The 19605-nt window shown below is 49.9% G+C and overlaps 1 protein-coding gene across 5 annotated transcripts in view; it reads left to right on the forward strand.

Annotated features, from left to right (window-relative positions):
• The window catches only part of LCA5 (lebercilin LCA5), a 193402-nt gene that overhangs the window by 66318 nt on the left and 107479 nt on the right, over window positions 1-19605 (forward strand). For all 5 annotated transcript variants that reach the window (XM_069235634.1, XM_069235632.1, XM_069235633.1 and 2 more), the window contains exon 3: window positions 17692-18221. In XM_069235634.1, the coding sequence (XP_069091735.1) occupies window positions 17692-18221 (530 nt within the window). The remainder of the gene's footprint in view (window positions 1-17691; window positions 18222-19605) is intronic.

Raw genomic sequence — 19605 nt, forward strand, 5'->3', positions numbered from 1 at the left:
CTTCTCGCTGTTTGACTTCGACGGAAGCCACCAATGGAACACCTAGCCTGAGCTGCCAAGGGTGTGTCCTACTTGGTGCCTCGCATACTTCACCCCCGTCCATGCCATTTTGAATTCCAGAGTAGTTGTTGTTGGAATTGTAGATCCACAAGGACCAGATCCATAGCAGAGTTTTAGGATAAGTACTGACTATGTACGTTACTTCATTTAGATTAGTTGTTTGAAAATGTCTCGGGACCTATATAAGACATTCCTAAGTTAACAACATTTAACAGGACCAAGACTACCAGAGGAGGGCATGTAATAAACTAAGTATTGGTGAGAACACCTATAAGGGGAATGGTCCTGAGCATTGTTTCTTGATAAAGGAATTGAGTTGGTTTGGTGTAAGTGAAAGTAAAACTTTTTTGTGTTTAGAATCTCTTTATTAAGTTTAACCATTGCAAACAATGCTGCACGCTGAGGATAGTCAACGCCCTGTTACGGACATGCAGTAGATAGATACAAAGAATGTCAGTTAGTGTGGTCTCATACTTAAATAAAAGCATTCCATTTACTGCTAATCATTCATTATGCCTGCCCAAGCCTGTAAAAGGTCTAGGGGAGGGTACATCAAGGATAATAGATAACCATCAACATTAAACATTAACAGATAATCATTCAGATCCTGCAGAGTGAGGGTGGCACAGTTAGCATTCATGTGAGTGGTGCACTAGAACAGATATAGCTGTGTGTTATGAGAGGGAGCCAGGTAGGGGTAGTAACGCACATTCTGATGACAGGTTGTCAGAGGAAGAGTTAGAATGCTTGCAGTCTGGGTGGGCTAAAGCTGGTAAACTATACAGGAGAGGTAATGTATCAATGGCTGCCAAGTAGCTTGAAATTTATCATCAGTAAGAGGCAAACTATGAGAGATCTTCTCCATCATCATCACGTATCAGAGGTGGCCGAACCACAGGGCCAAGGAGGGTGATGTTTTCTGCTTCTAAGTTAGGGCTACTAATTGTCTGGCTGCATGCATCATGTAGCTAACAAACGTCCAGTCAGCATTAGTCATGGCTGTCAAATGGGCGGGCCGTAACCCATTAACTGCCTCGTGATATGTGGCTGGTAGGGGGAAGCCTACGGTGTCTTTGATATGACTAAGGACCTCTTTCCAGAAGATAGCAGTCAGAGAGCAGCACCACCAACATGTATTGGAGAAATCGCTACGCTCCGTGCCACCTCTCCAGCAGAAGTCTGAAGTGCCTGGGTAGATAGCAGGCAGTTGCGAGGGGGTGTAGTACCATTGATACATGAGCTTGTATGCAGTTTCTCAAAGGGAAAGACTGCAGTAGACTTTAGGAATGTCCTGCCACAGCCTTTCCCATTGTTTAGAGGAGATCTCTTCGGTAGGCGCCGTTACCCACTGTGGCTGGTAGGGGAAGGTAGAGGAGATGTGAAGTGCTGAAGAGTATGATATGTATTGGCAATGAGTCCCCAGGAGCCGTCATTTGCCCTGACAAGTGATTCAAAGGGAGTATATGGTCAGACTATTTTGGGGTAGACGGAGGGGTGTAGGGCCCAGTGGCTCAGCTGGAGGTATTGCAGGCACACAGCATCTGATAGCCGATAGTCTTGTTTGCATTGTTCAAATGTCTTCATGTTATCACCCTGGAAGGGGTCCCACAAGGTCCTACAATCAGCGTCCATCCAGGCCCGAAGGTGTGTGGTGCAAGGGCCAGTGGAAAGGCAGGGGTTGCCTGCCAATGGTGAATTCAGCGAGGAGAAGGTGGTCAGGCCACTCTGTCAAGAGTCTGTCCCAGGAGGGGGGGGGGGGGTGTGGCTTCACCGTCCTGCGAATGGCCACCATTGTGTGAGGCTCCGCAGGGCAGGAGCGATTCTCCAACATTTCTCCTGCCGGGACTGCCTGCTGGTGTCAGGAGTGGCTGCCACCTGATGTGGTTGGGGGGGGGGCTGCGGAGGAGGCCAGGGTGGGGTTGGGGTTGGATGTGTGTGTGTGTGTGTCTGTGTGTGTGTGTCTGTGCGAGGCTGGCGCTGGGCCTGGTGCCGTCATTCTGGATTTGCGCAGGAGTGGTCTGGAGTAGAGGTGCTCCCGCGGTCGGAGGTGTGGTGCGGCCGCCCCCTCCCCGCCTTCTCCGACCTAACTTTGGCCCTGCAGCTTCCAGGCACGCCGCGGGTACCATTGTTGGGGAACCCGAAGGGCCGCATCGGCGGGTTAATCAGCCCGCAGGCCCCTCAGGAGTCTGATTGCGGGTGCTGATGGTCTGGGCGGGTGGATCTGCACTGGTGCTCAGCTCCGCCGCGAGGCCTAGAAGGAATGCTCCGCGCTCCCCTTGAAGGAGGGGGCGTGTGTTTGCAACTTGTGACCGTGCCGCGGCTGGCTGTGAGGGGGGCTTTGGCAGCCACGGCTAGGAGATTCAGCACCTACATTGGAGGGCCTTGGCGCTGTGGGCTGGAGCCCATCCTGCCTCATTTCAACTGCGAAGTGCTGTGGTCTACTGGAGTCTACAGGCGGGTGGGGGCTCGGCCCCGGGCGTCTAAGGTGCCTGCTGGCGCCCCCTGCCCTCCTTCTCGCCTGGTTGGCTGTCTGTGCTGGCGCGCCTCAAGGTGCTCACCTGAGTTGCGCGAAAAGTGCTGTTCACCATGGGTAAGGCGGATCAAAAGCAGCCCAAACTTACCTTTTGAGGGCAAGAAGAAGAACAACCAAGCTGGTCGGAAGTCTGACTACCCACCTCAAGAGGAGGACGTTGAATCGCCCTCTGTGAAAGCTATGTTTGTGGACCTCAAACACAGCCTGGCTAGCATTGATGGGAAGCTGGATCACCTGACTGAACAGATGGACTGTTTGAAGGAGAGGGTGGACGGCCACTCTACCCGGCTTGAGCACGTGGTGTTTCGCACATCGGATCTAGAGGATGGCCGTCGTGAAGATGGAGAGAAGCTGCTGCAGATGGAGTGGGTGTAAGAACTTATCCGTAATAAAAACGAAGACCTTGACGCCGGGTCCCTCCACAATAATGTGCGCATTTTAGGTCTGCCGGAGTCGATGGTTATGGTTCGTATGGAGGATTACATGGAGACTGTTTGCATCACTATTCCCTAGTGAGCTATCTCAGGTGCTGGTGGTGGAGTGGGCGCACCGGTCGATTGGCCCCGGCCTCCGCTGGGAGCACCAGCGCATCCCATCATTGTGCGCCTATTGAACTACCGAGATAGAGACACAATACTTCGGTTTGCTTGTGAGCGGCGCCCAATGACATACAATAATGTGGAGCTCAACTTTTTTCCGGACTACACTCCTGGGGTGCAAGCCGCTCGTAAGGCGTTTCTTCCAGTTAAGCGTACTTTGAGTTAGACGAATGCCACATTTTCCCTCATTTATCCTGCTAAGCTGCGAGTACTGCATAAGAGAAAATTGCACTTCTTTACCGACCTAAAACTGGCCGCCATATATGTCAAGACTATCTCTAAAAAAGCGCCCCTGGCCAGTGTGCAGGCGGAGAGGGTGGAGTTGGAGTCCCCTGCTGGTAGTGACACTGATTAACATTGGCTCTGCTGCTGTGGTCTGGGGCGCCCCCCTGCTTGGGTGATGGATCTGACCCAGATTGCTCTGACTGACCTTGCAGTGTTGGTCCCAGACTATGTACGTTACTTTGATGCTCCAGACCATCCACCCCACTGGGGGAGGCTTCCGGATGGCCTTGCTGATGCTCCCTTGGATGAGTCCTCTTAAACTGAGCATTGTATTATATTGGGTTTTGAGCTTGGGTGAGGGTGGGTTCGTCGGACTGACCCGATTGGGGGCCAGCATGGGGGGGTGGTGAACTACTGGTTGAAGGGATTGTTGATGTTCTACCTTCTTTCCTCTCTTTTTCTTCCTCCTTTCTTAGCAGCTGCTGATTTGTGCGGAATGGTTGTGGAGGGCGTGCGTCTGGATGGCCGTTGGGGCGGTGAATACCTGTGCCACAGCTGTCAGATGTCTCACTTGAAATGTCAGGAGGCTAAATGATGGCCGCAAGATGCGCTTGGTGTCGGCTTGTGTGCAGTGCCACGCGATTGATATCTGCATGCTGCAGGAGACCCACTTGCATGAGGGCACGAGAGAGAGAGTGAGAGCTGGCTGGATAGGCGAGAGCCATATGGCGATGTACTCGGGCTATGGGCGAGGAGTGGCGATTTTGATTCGGAAGGGTTTGCCGTGGCGCTCTGGTGGGGTTGTGATTGACCCGGGAGGACGATATGTCATGCTCAGGGGCACTTTGTATGATAAACCGTTCTGTTTGATATCTCTTTATGGGCCTAATGTCGATGACCCTGAGTTTTTTTGGGAAGTTTGGCGCTTGATTGGTTCGCTGGGCCCGGGCTCCATTTTGTGGGGCGGTGATTTCAATGTGGTCTTGGACCCGGTGGCCGATCGCGAGAGCCGGGCCAGACCTCAACATATGGTGGCTGCGAGGGCGTTGACACATATCATGGCTGAGAGCGCTTTGGTGGATTTGTGGATGGCCCGACATGTTGGAGACAGGCAAGGTACGTGCATTAATTATGCACAAGGCAGCTGGTTGATTAGAGAGGTGGCTGGGTACCAGAGATGTGGACTTATGGATGATGTCCATTGAACATATGCCCTGCATGCTTTCGGATCATTCCCCGGTTATGTTGGAGTTGCATGTGCCTGGCGGGCCCGCCGCATGTTTATGTGGCGGCAGCCTAGTGGAGCGCTGAGAGACCGTGTTCTTCGGGAAGAGATTCGTACTGCGATCGAGGACTATTTCCTTATTAATCAGGGGTTGGTGTTGTCTGCGCCACTCTCTGGGAAGCCTTCAAGGTTGTGATCTGTGGTGTCTGTCTGTCTGTCTGGCTAAGCAGCATGGTGTGCTGAAGGCAATTCGACTGGAATTGTCGGTGTTGGAATTGCGCCTTGCCGAGTTAGAGAGGCGGCTGGCTTCTGACTGGTCGGCAGACCTTTTGGCTGAGATAAGGGAGGCGCTGTCCTGCTATGAGGAGGCAGCGTTGCGTGAGGTGTGCTTTCTAGGTAAGGAGGCGAGGGCGTGTCGGTATGGTGAGGGTGAGCGGGCCAGGCGAACGTTGGCGACCGTGCTCCGCAGGCCATGGGCTGGGAAGTACATTGTAGAGCTGACTGACTTGACTGGGACACTTCAGATGGGTGCTGCGGAGGTTCGGCGTGTCATGTCCGACTTCTATTCTGATTTATACGCTGAGCGGCCAGGTGTGAGTGGTTTGGAGACCAATGCTTATTTTGACGAGATAAGCCTGCTCTGGCTTGATAACTCTCATAGTCCCATTTTTGGTTGAGGATGTGATCCAGGCCGTACGCAGCTTGCCGGGCGATAAGGCTCTGGGGCCGGGTGGTTTGACACCAGCCTTCTAAGAGGAGTATGCAGATGTCTTGGCACCGCACCTTCTCGAGGTTTATGCTGAGGCGAGGGGTGTTCTTCCAGTTTTGCTGCGGAGGCTCTAAGAGTGACGATTCTGAAACAAGGAAAGGATCCTCGTAGCTGTGACTTGTATCAGCCGCTCTCCTTGATAAACATTGACAACAAGATCTTGGCAAAGCTTCTTGAAGCGCGCTGCAACCCTTGCTTACATCCTTGGTTTTGCCGGACCAGTCCGGTTTTGTGGCCGGGCGTTCGACACTGTAAAACTTGCGTACCTTTTTTGCGGTTTCTAATATGATCGGACCTGACGATCATGCGGCGGCAGTCTTTCTGGAGGCCCGAAGGCGTTTGAGTCACTGGACTGGTCGTATATGTTTGCTCTACTGGCCATAGTGGGTTTAACGGGATGCTGTCTGCTCCTATTTCGATTGCTAGAGGCACTCGTCAGGGCTGCCCCCTTTTGCCGCTACTTTTTGCAGTGGCCATGGAGCCCCTGGCCGCGCGACTGCGACAACACCATAATCATGGGGGGCTGATGTTTTGACAGCGGTCTGTTCTGATTTCTCTATATCCGGATGACATGGCACTGTATATTCGTGATTCACAGGTGCATCTGGATGTTTTGCTCGATGAGGTTGTTCAATTCGGCCGGCTCTCTGGGATAAGGATTAATTGATCCAAGTCAGTGGTACTACTATTGTCTGATGCCACTGTGCAGTGCTGATATAGGTATCCCCTATGTTGGGCGGACAGGCTGGTGCGCCATCAGTATTTGGTTGAGCAGGAAGGTGGATGAGCTGTGTTCAGCTAACTACGGTACGGCGGTCGCATGGCGGGAGGACACGGTGATGGTTTGGCATTCGCTGCCGTTGTCGCTGACTGTACGTATTGCAGTGGCGCTATTGTTGTGCTCAGATGCTGGCGCTTTCCCCTAACTATAGATTGCGCCTAATCCATTTATTTTGCTGCATCGACTGTACTATACGCCTAGTTGCCTGAAAAAAAATGACTATAGAGTGGAAGCTAATAGCGTTCACTGCTCGACCTCTGAGGAGGATTTCATACATTTGGCGTGGGACTGCGGTGCGCTGCGTGATTACTGGTCGGAGGTACAGCATGCAATAGATGAGATGACTGGACTTGTGTTGCCGCGTGCTCCTATGCTGGCGCTTCTGGGCTATTTGGAGGAGATCCCCTCTGTGTCCCGACGATTGGTGGGGCTGCTGCTGATATTGGCTAAGTGCCGGGTGGCAATGTGCTGGGGACGGAAGCGGATGCCTCACTGTGATGATTGGCTGAGAGATGCTGCATACTGTCAGGAGCAGCTGGCGGTCTACTGGGAGTTGATGCTGGAGTGTTCCCGACCGAGGGATATCTGGGCCCCCTTGGTGACGTTTCTTCCAGCTCGTGCACATGGAGATGACTAACTTTCTGAGCCACTTCTTGTTGGTTGAACTGCGGCGGTTATACCTGATACGCTACTCACGTGTGCCTCCACTCTATGCGGGTGATATGTTGGCAGAGCTGCTTTCCTTTCTTTTTTTTTTTTCCTCTTCTTGCTCTGTTCTCTCTCTCTCCTCCCCCTCTCTGTTGTTTTCCGTTTCTCATGTTCACCTGCGATAAGGAATGGCGGTGCCCCTGTATGGGACAAGTATCTCCTGTGGTTTTGTTTGCAATTTGGACACATTTGCGTTTCTGTGAGCCTTCCCAGCAGAATCTGTGCTACGTACACTATCTGTGAACGCTGGTTTGTGTTGTTTGATGATGTTTGCTTTTTTTAAATGCAAAAATATATTAAAAAAATAATAATAAATAAAAAAAAGAGTCTCTCCCAGACAGTCAGAAGTGTCCTAGTTGGCTAGGCTAGATAGATGCTGCATGGTCTAGTGTGTCGGGGGAGCGAGGCCAAGTCCCACGGGGGGCATTCCACAGCCCTATTCCTATGAAACCAGTGGCTCTCGCTCTCTCTCGCCGTTCACGCTGATACATATCGCAGGTGCGCTGCTCTGTAGTAATCCAAGAGATTGGGGCATCTCAGGCCTCCCTATCCTGGGGCTGCATTAAAAGAGTGTTTGAGAGGCGAGGTGTTTTCCTGTTCCAAATGAAGGCTTGCAGATCTCACTGAAACTTCATTATGTTGTCTCGATGGATCGATGTAGGAAGGGATTGGAACAGGTAGAGCACCCACGGGAAGATATTTATTTTGACCACATTAATGCACCCCAGCTACAAAATGTGGAGAGGCCTCCATTGTCTGAGGTTCCCGAGGAGCGCCCGCCTGAGTACCAGCCAGTTCGGGCTTGTCCAGGTTTCTAACATGTGAGATTGAGTCCCAGGTATCTAATCTTGCCTGAGGCCCAACGGAAAAGAGCCAAGGCTTTGGGATGGTGATATTCAGGATTTGCGATTTTGAGAGGTTCACCTTGAACCTTGAGATAGCTGCAGATTCCTCCAGATGGGAGACCACTGCTGGAATTGAGATGGTGGGCCAGGTTAGGTTAAAAGAAGATCATCTGCGAATAGATTCATTTTATGTTCTTGACCCCAGAAGGGTATCCCCTCGATCCGCCTATTGCTACGCACTGCAGTGGCCAGCGGTTCCACTGCTAAGGCAAACAGGGGTGGCGACAAAAGGCATCCCTGTCGAGTGCCGCATCCTACGGTGATGGCGTCTGTGGACCTCTTGTTCACCCGGATAGTGGCTATCGGGGCCACGTATTAGGCCATTATTTTGGATGATATATCAGGTCCCAGTCCTATCTTCACTAGGGCAGAGCAAAGGAATTTTCAATCAACCCTGTCAAATGCCTTCTCCACATCCAACCAGAGAAGGCACACAGGGATTGTGTACCGGTGGGCTTTCTCAGTCAGGTGAGCTACCCTATGGATGTTGTCAGCTCCCTGCCGATTGCGTATAAGCCCACCTTGTCCGGGTCTATAAGGCCAGGTAGATATCGTTGAGCCTAGATGTCAGAATCTCGGAGTAAATCTTGGCTTCTCTGTTGAGCAGGGTAATGGGACAATAGGAGGAGCGAAGAGTGGGGTCCCTATCCATCTTGGGGATTAATGAGAGTTCAGTGCCTGCAGTCGTGGGAGTGAGACCCGTGACATTAGTGAAGGAATGTTTGAGCAGTCCACCGAGATAGAAGGCTCAAGAGCTTCTATGTGTTCTGGCTCCAGTGGGGTCCAGTCGCATGCCCGTAGATATGTGTGAATCTTTTCCTGTGATGCTGCTTTTGCTACTGTAAAGGGTTTGGTTGTAGGCACGGAGTTCGTCACATTTGTCACCTTCTGTGATTGCCCAGGACCTATCAGATTTCAGGAGCTTAGTTATGTGTGCCTTGTTTTGTTGTTGCCGCAGCCTACAAGCCAGTAGCACACCCACCTTGTTACCCTGAGCGCGTAACTAACTCCTCAAGATGGCTAACTGCTGTTTATTACAGGAAGTGGGGTGTGCCCTATCTTGTTGTTCCAGTGCTTTAATGCCTGAAGTCAGATTATGTTCCACTACGTGCTCTTCCCGGCCGCGTGCAATGGCAATCGTGGTGATCACTCCACAGATCGTAGCTTGAAAGCCGTCCCATAGAGTGGTCTGTATTGTGGGTGAAATAGTCAGTAATGTCCTTGCGGATCTTCACTATGTCCACTGAGTCACGAAGCAGTCTCGGAGGGAGCCACCATTTGGTGGGGGTGAGTGGGGGTCCCCATTTGCCCTGTTGGGAGGAAGCCAGACAGCTTGAATATGGGCATGATAAGAGATGGAAATATCTGAGATTGCGGTGGTGTCAAGGGCGTGTAGGAGATTGTGTGATATTAAGAGGTAGTCAATGCATGAGTACGTAGTGTGAACATGAGAATGTGTTCAGGTGGTGATAGTGCCAGGCATCTGTGAGGCCTAAGTCGAGTATATCTGAGTCCATCTAGTTGAACCTTCAGCACACGGTGTAGGTATGCATCCTGTGCATTGTTAGGGACTGTAGGAAGTTGGCTCTGTATATACTATTTCAAAGTAAGAAATAGTGTGCACAGAGTCCAAGGGTTCCCCTTAGAGGTAAGATAGTGGCAAAAAGAGATAATACTAATGCTCTATTTTGTGGTAGTGTGGTCGAGCAGTAGGCTTACCAGAGGGTAGTGTTAAGCATTTGTTGTACACACACAGGCAATAAATGAGGAACACGCACTCAAAGAGAATTCCAGGCCAATAGGTTTTTATATTGAAAAATATATTTTCTTAGTTTATTTTAAGAACCACAGGTTCAAGATTTACAAGTAATACATCAAATGAAAGGTATTTCACTCAGGTATCTTAGGAACGTTGAATCATCACAATAGCATGTACAGTTTTGGCAAAAATGGCAATAAGCTATTTTAAAAGTAGACACTGCAAAAATCAACAGTTCCTGGGGGAGGTAAGTAAATGTTAAGTTCACAGGTAAGTAAAACACTTACAGGGTTCAAAGTTGGGTCCAAGGTAGCCCACCGTTGGGGGTTCAAGGCAACTCCAAAGTTACCACACCAGCAGCTCAGGGCCGGTCAGGTGCAGAGGTCAAAGTGGTGCCCAAAACACATAGGCTTCAATGGAAATAGGGGTGCCCCGGTTCCAGTGTGCCAGCAGGTAAGTACCTGCGACTTCGGAGGGCAGACCAGGGGGGTTTTGTAGAGCACCGGGGGGGGGGTGGCCCAAGCAGGCACACAAAGTACACCCTCGGCGGCACAGGGGCAGCCGGGTGCAGAGTGCAAACAGGCGTTGGGTTTTCAATAGGAATCAGTGGGGAGACCCGGGGGTCTCTTCAGTGATGCAGGCAGGCACAGGGGGGGGCTCCTCGGGGTAGCCACCACCTGGGCTAGGAAGAGGGTCACCTGGGGGTCGCTCCTGCACTGGAGTTCGGTTCCTTCAGGTCCTGGGGGCTGCAGGTGCAGTGTGTTTTCCAGGTGTCGGGTTCCTTGAAACAGGCAGTCGCGGTCAGGGGGAGCCTCTGGATTCCCTCTGCAGGCGTCGCTGTGGGGGCTCAGGGGGGTCAACTCTGGCTACTCACGGGCTCGCAGTCGCCGGTTAGTCCTCCCTGTAGAGTTAGTTTTCCGCAGGTCGCGTCGGGGGTGTCGGGTGCAGAGTGGAAAGTCTCACGCTTCCGGCGGGAAACGTGTTGCTTCTTTGTTGCAAGTTGTTGCAGTTTCTTGAACAGGGCCGCTGTTCTCGAGAGCTTCTTGGTCCTTTTAGATGCAGGGTAGTCCTCTAAAGGCTTCAGGGGTCGCTGGACGCTGGGGGATGAGTCGCTGTTGCAGTTTTACTTGAAGTGGGGAGACAGGCCGGTAGGGCTGGGCCAAAGCAGTTGGTGTCTCCGTCTTCTCTGCAGGGCTTCAGGTCAGCAGTCCTTCTTCTTCAGGTTGCAGGAATCTATCTTCCTCGGTTCTGGGAGCCCCTAAATACTCAATTTAGGGGTGTGTTTAGGTCTGGGAGGATAGTAGCCAATGGCTACTAGCCCTGTGGGTGGCTACACCCTCTTTGTGCCTCCTCCCTGTGGGAGGGGGGCACATCCCTAAACCTATTGGGGGAATCCTCCATCTGCAAGATGAAGGATTTCTAAAAGTCAGAGTCACCTCAGCTCAGTACACCTTAGGGGTTGTCCTGACTGGGCAGTGACTCCTCCTTGTTTTTCTCATTATCTCCTCCAGCCTTGCTGCCAAAAGTGGGGGCAGTGACCGTAGGGACGGGCATCTCCACTAGCTGGGATGCCCTGTGGTGCTGTAACAAAGGGGGTGAGCCTTTGAGGCTCACCGCCAGGTGTTACAGTTCCTGCAGGGGGAGGTGAGGAGCACCTCCACCCAGTACAGGCTTTGTTCCTGGCCACAGAGTGACAAAGGCAATCTCCCTATGTGGTCAGCAACATGTCTGGTGTGTGGCAGGCTGGCAAAAACTAGTCAGCCCACACTGGAAGTCGGGTATGTTATCGGGGGGCATCTCTAAGATGCCCTCTGGGTGTATTTTTACAATAAAGTGCACACTGGCATCAGTGTGCATTTATTGTGCTGAGAAGTTTGATACCAAACTTCACAGTTTTCAGTGTAGCCATTATGGTGTTGTGGAGTTCGTGTATGACAGACTCCCAGACCATATACTCTTATGGCTACCCTGCACTTACAATGTCTAAGGTTTTGCTTAGACACTGTAGGGGCATAGTGCTCATGCACCTATGCCCTCACCTGTGGTATAGTGCACCCTGCCTTAGGGCTGTAAGGCCTGCTAGAGGGGTGACTTATCTATGCCACAGGCAGTGTGGGGATGGCATGGCACTCTGAGGGGAGTGCCATGTCGACTTAGTCATTTTCTCCCCACCAGCACACACAAGCTGTGAGGCAGTGTGCATGTGCCGAGTGAGGGGTCCCCAGAGTGGCATAAGACATGCTGCAGCCCTTAAAGACCTTCCCTGGCATCAGGGCCCTTGGTACCAGGGGTACCAGTTACAAGGGTCTTACCTGGGTGCCAGGGTTGTGCCAATTGTGGAGACAAAGGTACAGTTTAGGGAAAGAACACTGGTGCTAGGGCCTGGTCAGCAGGCCTCGGCGCACTTTCAAATCATAACTTGGCATCAGCAAAGGCAAAAGGTCAGGGGGTAACCATGCCAAGGAGGCATTTCCTTACAGGGGCGTATAGGTTAAGTAGGGTGAGGCGGTCCCTTCCTCTCTGAGGATGCAAGGTCAAATATCTTCCCTCCTTGTCCGTGACCACTTTAGAAATGTGCAAGCTAAAGCATGCTTTACATAATATGCCCACCCCTAGCATCTTAGTGTCAGTGTAGGCCCAGGATCTTACTGGGTGGTGCGGATTGGCCATTCTATGCCTGTCTATCCTGCATAGGTGTGGTTCTTGAAGGAAAACAACACTGGGATTATGTTGTAAAATATATCTCCAGACCTGCTTTCGTTCAGAGAGCTTAGACCCCAGACATTTAGGGAAAGTAATTTCAGCCCCCTAATCCCCCGTGGCTCATCGGTATGCATATAGTAGTGGGTGGTAGCTATGGTAGTGTCCCCAGGGTGTCGTGTTAAAAGGCCATTTCCCCCCGTGTACTCCTATCCAGTGCTTCATATGTACCGGTTTACTGCTTCTCAGTAGAGAAGTCACCCTCCAGTAGGGCTTGACACCAAGGGCCAAACCAGAACTTTTGCAGCTGGTCGTCTTCTCATCTGCTCATAGGTTCAGGGGGGGCTCTGGAAGCCTCTCTGGGTCCAGCCCCTCTGTCAGGGTAGGCACCAAGCGTGAGTGCAAAGGTCCGGGAGCAGCAAGCCTTTAGGGATCAGATTATTAGTCATAGCCGGCGGTAGATTGGGCTGGTGAGGATGGTTTGCCCATGTTACAAAGGTGTTGTATAAGTTCCCTTTTCGTTTCCTGAGAGGAAGTTGCTGCCCAATTCTTGTCAGGATGAGGGCGCCCCACCGCGATCCAGGTAGGCTTCAGAATTTCCCTAAAGGGGCCATCTTGCAGGGAAGAGGATTCAGCATCGTCCGAGGTAGGGAGCCCCTGCAGTCTCTTCGCTTTACCTCTATTAGCGAGCGCATTGCATGCCTTTTCACCCTCCCGTTCAAAAATCTAAGCAAACGGATGCACCCATTGGTATTTACCATTCATTGTTTGCAATTTGTCAGTCACTGCCTTGAAATCCCTCCGTCTCCTCAGGGTGGTGAAGGATAGATCTTTATATAACTGGATCTTATGCCCCTGATACTCTATGCCAGACTTAAGTCGTGCTGCCTGAAGGATTGCTTCTTTCTCAGTGAAGTAGTGGAATCGAGTCAAGATATCGGCACAATATTTGGGCGGCCGGGGGCAAATGCTACACAATTTGCCCTACTGAGGGCTGGCGGTGGTTGCGTAGGGTACCCCCCTGATGGACTGCAGTAGGGCGGCAGTATAGGTGGCAGTGTCCGTGCATTCTCCCCCATGGGTAGATCCGGTATTTGGATATTATTCCCACAGCTCTTCTTTTTGAGGTGTTCCTGTTTAACATGTAGTTTATTATGTTGTTCCTCTAATGCCACCATGCACCTCCAAAGCATTTCTTGGTCTTCTGCGCACGCATCAACAGTGCGTTTGAGATCGGGAGAGGGTAGATGACCTCGGTCACTTCCTTCATGACCTCTTGGATGCAGGAATTGAGATCTGTTTACAGGGATGTGATTTCCGTTCACATTTCGTGCAGGAAGTGGTTCATATAGTCTTGCGTGATAGGAGCAAGGGAAGCTGTCGCATCTGGTGTCTGATGTGGTGTGGTCTTCACTCCATTGCGTTACCCAGGGGTTTGGCCCACAGTGAGGAGGCAGGAGTTTCCTTAGGGAGCTTAGTGTGTGGCATAGTCTAAGCTGTGCAAATGGCAAGTAGTGCTGGGGGTTAACATAGTGATCCAGAGGCTTATGATGCCTCTACCGCCCACCCCGCATACACCCGAAGCATCGACGAGAGTGAGCAACCTAATGAGGGCAATATGGTGTTGCACAGCAGGGAGGCCATTTTCAGATGCGCGATGGGAGAGGGATCAAGAGGCGTCAGTGTCCCAGCGGAGACAGGAGCCAAGAGGGGGAATGTTCAGTAGAGACTTGGATTTGAAAAAAACGCCCCAAGGCCGGAGGTAGTTCAGTGTGTTAGCTAGTAGACTGCGCAGGCCCACCAACGCAGGACGTCCACGAAACCCTGGTGGCAACAGATCATATGTCCCCAGAAACCCCCCATCCCTGTCGAGGAAGAGGAGGACACTGGGTGCGGCAGCACAGCCGTAGGGCTCCCTTAGCAGGTCCCTGTGGTCCCTGTGGTCAGCGAGGGCACGCTCCAATCATGCTGTCCCATTGCGCTGTAGGATAACCCCCAGTTAAGGGTTCAGAAGGAGGGGGGTCACATAGGGCCCAACCGGGGTTGCTGGACTTCCACAGAGGTGGCAGCAGCAGCAACTCAGCCACCGGGAAAGTGCAGCTTCTGTGTACACCTGTCTTGGCGCCACTCCTGTCCCACCAGGTAGCCGGCGCTCCTCCCTCAGGTACTGCTGGGCCCCATACGTGCTAGGCTGCCTGAAGTTTCTTCCCAGAATGGAAACCGCCAGGGGTCCCAATGTCCAGCAGTTCAGGCACCAGTGGCTCCAACAGAAGTTATAATGATGCCCCTGGTAGGGTAATGGCCTCTCTTGGGTTATACCCACGTCGCGCTCCTCCAGTGTCCCACTCACTTCATTGGTTGTGGGGTGCATCGCTGCCAAGGCCCGCACCATCACTGTCGCCACCCAGTTCGTGCTGACCCTATGCACGGTTATTGGATTGTCTCGGGCAGGGCCACTTCAGTCGGATGGCAGCAGGGGCTGCGGACGTGCTCCCAGGTCAATGCGCCGTGATCCATAGAGCGCCCCATCCAGACAGGGGTCTTGAGTCCTGTTGTCTGCCACTCATAGAACAGACCAGCAGAATGGCGCTCTCGGCCAGGCCGGGCCGCAGCGAAACCCCCTTCTGTTTCACTGGGTGTGCAGGCAATTTTCTCGCGGCAGCCATCTCACCAACCACTCTCCTCCACCGCCCAGCAGTCTGTAGCCGCATCCCAGTCCCGGTGCGGTGGATGGCACCAGGATGATATCCTCAGGGTCCGGGGTTTCCCGTAATGCAGCTTACTCCGCTTGCATGCTCACCAGGCCCCCAAAACTAAGACTTTCAATAGTAGTGTTATGAGGTTTCTCACAACACTACATTGAAATAGCCTAAGACAGTAATGGGCTAATAGTGATCAATATTTGATGTACCTCTTGATGCACAGTATGACTTAGAGAGTTCTAATGTTCTTTTGAGTAATGTAGTTTCTTACGATAGAAACACCGAGAATAATCCTACTTAAGTTACTTGATACAAACTTGTGACTGGGCAGATGTGACATCTTTTTATGATGATCAGGAGTGGAGCAAATCTAGGATTGAGTGACCTGGTATAGCAGTAGGTGTGAAGTTTACATTAAAGGAAGAACGATCCCGTACAGTGGATGGCAACATGTGTAAAGCAAGGTGCTTTACAATTGATGAATCAAGCCACAAGGTACCTGGTGTATGGATTGTAGGGCTGGTGTGATGTTGTCCCTCATGGGTATGTTGATGACATGTCTGGCTACTGCTTTCTCTGGAGCCTGCAAATAAGAGTGTGTAGGGGTCAGGAATAAGGGCCTCTGGCATACTAAAGATGCAGCAGTTTAAAGACCATGGTGTGTGGGATGGATCCAGAGGAATTACAGATATTCAGAGTTATTTTCTGCAACTTGGTAACACCATTAAGCTTAGAACTCCATTTTCCTGTGTTTTTGTATAGACTGCAACATGCATGCCTTTCAAACGGTCCCTGCAGCCCATCATTCTAGCATTAAGTGGCAATGTGCGCTCTCTAAGACAGAAAACCATAAGATAATCTTTAGTACTTTAAAGGCATCCTCTGCTAAAATGGTGTGTTCCTGGGAAACTCGGTGAAGTGAATGGTATTGCCTTTTGTTCTGGTCCATTAATATCTTGATTACAGTTACCTATGTGCCCTTCTTTAGTGTAAACAACGCTTGCAGTAAAAATGTGGCAAAAATAATGTAATGTTAAAGAGGAACCAAATTAAACAAATTCCCTTTAGCAAAAGTTTTGGAAAAAAAAGCTAGTGCATTTACATATTATATTCAGAAAAATAATTAATTGCCTGCTTGCTGACTCCTGTACGTTGGCTTTGTGGTATTATATGCCTGTCCTTAATTTGGAAAAGAATGAGTGCCGGTGACCAAAGCTCGGATCAGAAACCTGCGACCAGCGCAATTGAATAATGGCGTGCTGAATAAAAAGGCTGTGTAGTCTTGAATCCACCTCATGTCTCTCTCAGCCATCACTAGACGCTCCCTGCCCTCTTATTTTGCTTAAAAGTTCCTGCTTTCTTCCCCGGTGACGGTTTTTCAGTCTTTCTCTTAATCTGCTGCTGCATTTAGTTTGAGTTTTTTGCAAGGCAAATACCATTTCTGATTTAAATGGACCGAGGCTCTGCTTTTAGCTTTGTCCGTTTCTGTGAACTCCCATTAATGTCATTCACTGAAACATTTGTAGTTTTTCTGAATGTAACTTGCAGGCTGTGATTCCTTTTAAACTTTTAAAAAACCTATGTATAAAAATTGTGCGTAAAGTTTTGCTCAAAGTGAGCACTAACTTAATTTAGTACAGAAATCTTTCCAAATTATGTCTGTTGCATGGTAGACGAAATGGACAATGATACCTCCTGAGAAAAGAGATATGGGGTGGGTGATTGTACTACTTTTGTAGACATCTATCTTCTCAAGGACTTTTTCATATTTTTTTACATAGGAAGAATGAAAGTTCTGGGGCACTATGTTTTAGGAGTGATAAAAGTGTTTGGGATTATCCCTGCTCCCACACAAGCCAGATGGAGTTAGAGAGAAGTGGGATGTTAAATGGATTCTTTAGGCGTAGCCTCGTAATTGTTTTCTACTTTTACTTTGAATCAGCGTAAATTCAACTATAATGAGAGAAAATGTAACTATAAAGAGAGAATAACGTAAGTTGTTGAAAACATTTCTATAACGGAACAATAATTCTGTTGAATCCCACAAATTTCCAGTCCTCACGTACTCAGTCCTTGCACTTCCACCTTGTTGTGTGCTCCCTCAACATTTCTTAACTAAGCTAAATATCTTGACATTTCTAATAGGAGTCTTCATTATTGCTCAACTTGTATAGGAAAGAACTGTTGCTTAAAAACACAGCATTCTTCTAGATTGCTTTGTTTGTTTCCAGATGACTCCCATCAGGTTGTAGCTGGGACTGGTCCATTCCAGTTTTAACTATGATAATTCCCATTTGAGGGCCTTTCAAGGCAGTCAAGTAACCTGTCTTGAACATGTTAAAAACTCAGCACCGGTCTAGCTCCGGCAAAAGACTGTTGACTGACTACCGGTAAAGGCCAGTGTAGAATATGTACCCTAGTACACATATGTCAGTGCATTTGTACCCAACTTCTACTAACAAAAGATTGCCTGATCTAATTATATTTCTTTAAGGAGATAAAGGTTTTCAGTATTAGGTCCCAATCTCTGCAATTTTTCTCCTGCTTTCATTGTGAGCAAATAACACACTTTCCTACCAGAAAGACCTAAAGAGCTGTCTTTACTGTTAAATGCATGTATTTCTGTCTCTTATGAGCTATCCTTTCTTTGTTTCTTGATACAGTTCAGTATATAAAATGCGCCCTATCAGTAAACAATATGATTGTGTTTATTGCTCTTGAACAGGTATGAGGAAAGTCAACTCGAAGCAGCCTCTAAGTAAAAGAGGAGCTCGTTGGGGATTTCGTTCTCAGAGTCTCAACAAGGACCCTCCTCCCAAAGACATTGATCTTGTTACAAAGAGAGTGCTGTCTGCTCGTCTGCTGAAAATCAACGAGCTACGGAATGAGCTGACTGAGTTGCAGATCCGGCTAGAGGAACAGCAGAAGGAGAACAAAGCATTGAGGAGAATGCAGTTCCGTCAAGAGAAAGCCCTTAATAAGTTTGAAGACACTGAAAGCGAGATCTCTCAGCTTATCTCCCGGCACAATAATGAGCTTCGAGCCCTACGGGAGCGCCTGCGCAAATCTCTGGAACAGGAACGCACCACAGAACGGAAATTGAAGGAAACCGAGGAAGAGCTATACCGGACAAGCAGCTCTTTACAGAAACTGAAAAAGCTATCTGAAGACCGGCACCTTGGTGAACGTGAGGCACTTTCTCAGAAACTGCTCCTGGCAGAAGGCAGACTGGAAGACCGCGATCGGAAAGTGAAGGTAATCATTTTTATATATAGTTTAATTAATTTTACATGAAAAATACTTTGTGAAAGTGCATAGTAATGATGGAATGGGATGCCTAAAAGGTTACCAAATAGAGCATGGGTCTTGGGATTATCTTAAGAACTGATCTAAATGTGACAAGACGTGTCCTCCAATTCTGGAGAACATCTCTATGAAGATAAAGACAGATTTGAAGCATTATGCGAAGCTCAGTAATCTAAATATGCATCTGCTTCAAAAAGAGGTATATGACTTACTTGTTTAGTTTTTGCATGGTGATAAGGGGAATGAACACTGTGCAGGTGGTAAGGCAACACTTGGTGCAAGATGTCAACGAGTGAGACCAAAGGGGAGAGAGAAAGGTGGAGGGCAAAGTTCTGGTGTAACATTTTGAAAATACCTTTTTATGTAAAATTTTGGAAATGTATGAAGCGACCTCCTAGCAATTATTATGTTGACAAATACTGTGAATCAAACCCAAAAGACTCAGTGGGCATGATCTGCCATTCAAAAGCATTTTGACTTATGCCCAGTTCCAAAATTGATTTGTTCTTCCTGTAGTTTTAAATTCAGACATGCATTAGTAACCAAGGTTTGGTTCAGTTACATTTATTAGATACTGATTGTGAGAAAAACATAATCGTCTAGCTTTAGCCATCATTTACCTTTATTTTGTTTGTTTGGAGTGGTGTATCCAAGATGGCACCGGGACGGTAGCACCATTACGGAGCTCCACTGCCCTCACAGTAAGGAGAAGCTGAAGCGGGGTGACCCGAACCCTACAGGACTACCTACCTGACAGCTAGACCACCGGGATTCCAGGAGTGACCTCATCTGCAGGCCCCGGCCAGCTACACATCAGAATTGAAGACTGACGTAATTTGGCCCGGGTTTGTGGTCCCATAAAATGGCGGCCACCTGGAGCTAGACGGTGAAGTGGCCTGCGATGGACCTTATTAACTGCGCTGTGCGCATCCACCACGAGCTGAACACTAGCAACTGCTGTTGCAGACTTTGCTGCATTGACCGCCCTCAGTGAGACACCTTATTGCTCCCTTGTGTGGCACAACGGAGCAGCAGAACAGGCCTGCGGGAGCAGCCTTCGTCTCGCCTGTGCTGTTGGGCGCACAGGGTGTGCTGGGCCCACCAAAACCAGCAGTAATAATCCCACACGGGTGGCGCGGCAGGTTCAGGTCGCTCACAAGTACTCAAATCACGGCCTAGTGCATCCACAGCTGCGCTCCACATGAAGTGGGGCTATCTCCCAAGTCAAATCAACTGGGCTACACAACTGCGCATTGTCTGTACTCCCTTGCGCAGAGCAGAGAGTACTGCCGCCCCCTGAACAGGCAGAGACCTGCCCAGCAGCACACCTGAA

This window comes from Pleurodeles waltl, chromosome 5 (genome assembly GCF_031143425.1).
Source record: "Pleurodeles waltl isolate 20211129_DDA chromosome 5, aPleWal1.hap1.20221129, whole genome shotgun sequence".
Taxonomy (NCBI): Eukaryota; Metazoa; Chordata; class Amphibia; order Caudata; family Salamandridae; genus Pleurodeles; species Pleurodeles waltl.